At 34.9% G+C, this 6,442-nt stretch overlaps 1 protein-coding gene across 1 annotated transcript in view; it reads right to left on the bottom strand.

The window, feature by feature from the left end:
* FANCB (Fanconi anemia complementation group B) overlaps positions 1 to 6,442 on the bottom strand; it is a gene marked incomplete at its 3' end in the record, with an annotated part of 22,757 nt that overhangs the window by 11,605 nt on the left and 4,710 nt on the right. The window contains 2 exon segments of the mRNA XM_006779515.2: positions 896 to 988; positions 3,111 to 3,263. Coding sequence (XP_006779578.2) covers positions 896 to 988; positions 3,111 to 3,263 — 246 coding nt within the window.

Below are 6,442 nucleotides of genomic sequence, written 5' to 3'. Positions count from 1 at the left end.
ACAAAGGGAGAATCTTACAAGCAGCAAGAGAAAAACGGTTAAGTTACCTACAGGGAATGTCCATAGGACTGTCAGCTGATTTCTCAACAGAAACTATGCAGGCCAGAAGGGAGTGGTAAGAAATATTCAGTGATAAATAGCAAGGACCTACAACCAAGATTACTTTATCCAGCAAAGCTATCATTTAAAATTGAAGGTCAGATTAACAGCTTCACAGACAAGAACAAGCTAAAGGAGTTCATCACCACCAAACCAGCATTATATGAAAAGCTGAAGGGTATTCTTTAATAAGAGGAAGAAGAAGAAAAAGATTAAAAAAATATGAACAACAAAATGGCAACAAATATATACCTATCAACAATTGAATCTAAAAATCAAAATAAACGAATAAAAAATCTAATGAACAGAATAAACTGGTGAATAAAATAGAATCAGAGGCATGGAAATGGAGGGGTGGGGGGCAGGCAGAGATTAAACAAAGATCTTACGTGCATATATGCATTACCTATGGACACAGACAATAGGGTGGCAAAGTCCGTGGGCAGGGCAGGAACTGGGTAGAGGAGTGCAATGGGGGGAAAAAGAGAGACATCTGTAATATCTCAACTATGAAGAATTTCAAAAAGCCAAAAAAAGTGAGTTTCTTATATTTTATCTTATGAAGCTTATTAAATATACATAATCTTACTACAAAAAGGTATGATTTTTAGATGCTACATTTATAAATAATGTAATAGCTCTTACAGAGGTACAGAAAAGGTAAAGATCCTTTAAATACTGTGTTTCCCAATCACTGAGTTGTTTATATTTTAAAGAACTTTCTTTCTTTATTCTTTTTCATTTAAAATAGCACTGATCCAAAAAAGAAAACCACAAAGCAAACATAGACACTAACTTTCACTCTTCTTTCCAGAGCTGGAATCACCAAATAACGATTATCTTCTTTGTCTTCAAATACGTCATCTTTATTGCAATCCAATGTTTGACTCTAATAAATAAATAAATATACTGAAACTGAAATTTTGAAATTTAAAATTCATAATATTAACAACATGCAATAAAGTTTATCCAATCAGAGGATAATTTTCTGTTAGACACTATTATATAAAAGACAAAATATATATTTTCCCCATCTTTTTGTAACCAGAAAAAAATTATAATTATTACTATTACCACCCATGTAACAGTTGTATACTGCTTCAAAAAGTATTAGCTTACTAGATTTTTATAAAATCCCACAACTAGAGAAAATAAGAATTGCCCTCATTTTACTAATGAAAAAAACTGAGGCTCAGAGGCATTTTATATAGATCTGAAACTTCAGGTGTATCATTTCCCTTATGCCTCAAATCTTAAGATATTATGAACTGTTGCTTCTTTTAATAAAGCTCTTTCACTTCATTTTATCCTTTAATTAATCCAATATTATCATGTTATTGATATAAAAGGATTTTCAGAAGCAATAATAAGTTAATTTACAGTATTTTTATCATTTGACTGACCACCAGATATACTATAGTAGAAAGCACAGTAAATCTGTATTGTGCAAACATCATAGAGTGCAGTTACACAAATGTAAGTGGTATAGCCTACTGCATACCTAGGAATCTGTTGAAAGGACAGTCAATGCATACAATCATTTATCATGTAACATTTCAGTCAACAACGGACCACATATACAACTATGGTCCCGTAAGATTATAAAATGAACATGAAAGTTTTCTATCATCTAGTGACACTGGACCCATCATAACATTGTAGGACAACACATTACTCACATATTTTTGGTGATACAGTGTAAATAAATGTTTATATGCCAGTCATATAAACATATAGGCACATGTACATGTATAGTACATACAATTACATCTAGTACATAACACTTGATAATGATAAACTGTCACTAGTTTATAGATTTACTATATTAGAATTTTTATTGTACTCTTTCTACTTATACAAACGTGTGTTGTAAAATAGTATGCCTTATTACACCAGCAGCAGCCTCATATATCTCATGTTTACCACATCTCTTGATTGCATCATTATGCTTGACTTAATATCATGTTGTTTTATTAACTTAGTATAGCCTAAGTATACAGTGTTTCTAAAGTCTACAGTAGTGTCCTAGGCATTCACATTTACTCAGCACTCACTCACTGCCCCACCCAGAACAACTTCCAGTCCTGCAAGCTCCATTCATGGTAAGTGCCTTACAGACGTGTATCATTTCTTATCTTGTATATCATACTAGAGGCCCGGTGCACGAGATTCATGAGTGTGTTTTAAATTAGTTATCTACTAGAGGCATGGTGCATGAAATTAGTGCACTGGGGGCGGGTCCATCAGCCCAGCCTGCACACTCTTGCAGTCTGGGACCCCTCGGGGGATGTCTGCCTGTCGGCTTACATCCGATCCCTGGGATTGGGCCTAAGCCGGCAGTCAGTCAGACATCCCTCTCACAGTCCAGGGCTCTCGCAATCCAGGAGCCCTCACTCCTTACCACCCGCCACGGCTGCTGCGCTCACTGTGAGCCCAGCTTCTGGCTGAGCAGCACTCCCACAATGGGAGCGCACTGAACACCAGGGGGCAGCTCCTGCATTGAGTGTCTGCACCCTGGTGGTTAGTTGGTGTCATAGCGACCAGTTGTTCTCACATTTGATCGATTTGCATATTAGCCTTTTATTATATAGGATTTTTACCATGCCTTTTCTATGTTTCGATATGTTTAGATACACAAATACTATTGTGTTACAATTGCTTACAGTATTCATATAGTAACATGCTGTATTGATTTATAACCTAGGAGCAATAGGCTGTATCACATAGCCTAGGTATGTAGTAGGCTATACCACCTAGATTTGTGTAACTGCACTCTATGATGTTTGCACAATGACAAATTGCCCAAGGACACATTTCTCAGAACATATCCCCATTATTAAGTGTCATATGACTGTATTTCTAAAAGATTCAATCCATATATTTTTAAAGTTCAAAAAGTTTACTTAAAGTATGAAATCACAAATACTTAAATAGTGGGTCAAAAGCTTTAAAGCACTCAGATTTTCTAAAATGATACTTAAAGTAATGCAAAAAAAGTAAACAGGACTTACTGAATAGTTTATGTTGTCAAGATCTGTTATTTTAAATGAACTCAGGCAATCTGAATTTAAGGAGTCCTTTAAAAGTAGCAGTACTTGTTCTGTCCCCGTTCCAATAAAGTCATCTACGAGTACTGAGCTAATTTGCTCCCACTTAGCAGCAACCTGAAAGAGTGATAAAGAATAGAGAAGGAAAAAAATCAGATGTGACATTAACTAAATCCTTTTGTTGCATATTGTTGTAATTTGGTATCTTCAATCTCATAAACAAGTAATGAAAATGGTACTAGTATAAACAGTAAAAACTAAAATAAATATATTGAGAGATCAGGGAACATAAGGAGTTGTACCTTTATAAATATCAAGATACTTAAATTCAATATTTTATCAACATTTCTCCAGGGACTATAACACTGCTGATTTCTATATTAAAATTTTATTATAATTTATAAATTCTCATACTTCTCAAGACTATTTTGGAAATTCTAACGTTTCTCGTGAATAACTCTAGTGGTTTCTTTCTCTAACATGTTTAATTTAAGGATGGCCCTCACAACCATAAGCCAATATCTACAGCATAGGGGGAAAGTAGGCTTACAGAATAAACTCTGTGTTTCAGTACTCACAACTGAAAACCCACTTTTGCCCTATCCTGTAGTTATGATCAAAGAATGTAGTTGTAGTAGGAAACTAGAAAGTACCACTAGACACAATAAGAGCTCTCTCAAAGCAGAATAAACTTTAAGAGTCAGGATGACAAAAGGAAATTTGTGGTAAACACAATGCAACATACAGATGATGCATTATAGAATTGTATTCTTAAAACCTATATAATTTTAGTAAAAGGCAAAAGATTTATACGATCTGAAGAGAAACCAGAGTATCTATATAATTTTATTAACCAGTGTCATCCAATAAATTTAATCTAAACATTTAATTTAAACATTTTAAGAAAAGAGTCAAGATGAACTTAATACTCTAAACTCTGGTTAGGGAGAACATAGTTATTATCAGAGCCACAAAAGGGGAGGGATTCTAATAATGGGGCACTTAGAACCATCCTAGCTTAGTGAATTGATTTGACCAGGACTCCAAGTTTAAAATAGAAGACAACTTCTTAAAGGTCCATAAAGTTTAAAGCCTCCAGATTAGTCCCCTGGAAAACTAACACCATGGGGATCAGATACCCTTTTCCCTCAGGCAGAAAACTAAAACTCCCACTGAGAATCCCAGAAGCACAGACACATCATCTATAATACAGGAGGGCAGCTTGCATTAGAGCAAGAATATAAATAAGACTCTTCCATCTATATAACCAAATATCAACCTTTCCTCTATAACAGGGGTTCTCAACCTGTGGGTCGCGACCCCTTTGGGGGTCAAACGACACTTTCACAGGGGTCACCTAAGAACATCGGAAAACACATATATAATTACATATTGTTTTTGTGATGAATCACTATGCTTTAATTATGTTCAATTTGTAACAATGAACTTGGGGGTCACCACAACATGAGGAACTGTATTAAAGGGTCACAGCATTAGGAAGGTTGAGAACCACTGCTCTATAAGGCTAATTGCTAACACAGTGATTTTTTTCCTATGTGGGGAAGGAGCTTATTTGCAAACCCATGCCCTCTTTCTCCCTCCTCCCCATGAGTATCATGGAGTACAATAACTATATAAAAGATTATATATACTTTAGTGATAAAAATGTGCTCATTATGCAAACACCATAAAGCTGGGCACTCATACATGCATGCACATATCTGTAAGCCACAAGTCTAGAATAGTCATCCAAAATAAATATAGGCAAGCCACAAATGCTGGGCACGTATATAATTTTAAATATCCCAAAACCCAATAAAAGTCTCTAGTAGCAGTGAAAAGAAAAAGGTAAAAGTAACTTTATTATATTGTATTTGATCTAATATATCCAAAATACTATAATTTCAATTCAATATAATCAATAAAAATTTAGATATTTGACTTTCATTTTTTTACTACGCCTCTGACATCTGGTGTATACTTGACATTTCTAGCATATTCTAATTCAAACTAGCCACATTTGAAATGTTGAATAACCACATGTGGCTAGTGGCTACATCAGAACACTTCTAGAACCAGATATACTTCACAATGATCTCAATTTTGAAAAGCCTATTGCAAATTCTTGCCAAAACTTGCAGAGGTAATTTCAATTCAAGAGAGAAAGCCTAAGAAGAGAAAAGCTACTCGTATTTCTCTAGAATCAGCTCTCTGTTTCAAGTCCTGTCACTGGATACAACATTGTACCTGGGAGGACTGATATGAGAACATACTAAAATTGACTTTCATTACTTATTCTAATTTATGCGTGTTTGTAGTTAACCTATCTTTTTAAACTGCCTTAATTCCTTTATGGCATGAGGTACCAAAAGGATGGATGGATAGTCCCTGGCCAACCTAAAGGAAGACCATTCTGTTGTTTTCTCCCATTTGAGGAAAAAAACTGCTATCACAGACACGATTTTATTTTTCAATAAGGTATTTGTCTTATTATTCAAAACCTCTTAGACTACTACAATCAGTAAATTCCTCTCAGAACTCAATGTTAGAAAGTATTTTTCCCTTAACAGTGTATGTTCCCTTCAATTGTAAAACCTGCTATATTTACTTTTTTTTGTCTTAACTACTAAATTAAGTGTAATTGTTCACATGCAATTACTTCCCTCAACTCTTGCCCCCTTTATTTGTAGATTCTTAGCACTTATTCCCACTTTCAAAGTAATCAAATATTTTACCCTAAGCTATATCCAAAACTCCAAGGTTACAAAGGCAATTTAGAAACACTTAATTTGGCAGATATGAGGGCATTTGCAAATAGTTTAGAAGTACAGACTCCCTGCAGAGGTAGTATAAAGGATAGGGCCTCCAGTAACTTGTGGAAAGGATGGTGATCCATTGTAGAGAAAGAACCCTAGAACACAATTTACTGAGCTTCTCCTAGGTACCAAGCACTGTGCTAGACACTTAACAATGTCATTTAATTTAATGCTCCCCTCTCAAGAGACAGGATGAAGTCAATTTCATAAAGTCTGAAAACGGGTTCACAAAAATGAAATACTTTCCTTAAGGTAAGACTAGTAAATGGCTCAGTTGGGATTCAAACCTAGGTTAAGTGTGTTCTTTCCATGACCCCGACCCCAATAAGGATTATGGGCTTTACCAGATGATTTCCCCCCACCATTTCTTGGAAGGAAAAGAAGTATAAAAAGATAGAAAATGCTAACTTCCAAATAACCTTCAAGTAAAAGTACAATGTGCTTTTAAAAGACTGCTTTCAAATTAAAACAGGATAGCTT

This window comes from Myotis davidii, unplaced genomic scaffold, assembly GCF_000327345.1.
Source record: "Myotis davidii unplaced genomic scaffold, ASM32734v1 scaffold216, whole genome shotgun sequence".
Taxonomy (NCBI): Eukaryota; Metazoa; Chordata; class Mammalia; order Chiroptera; family Vespertilionidae; genus Myotis; species Myotis davidii.
This window is presented reverse-complemented; position numbering and strand designations above follow the sequence as displayed.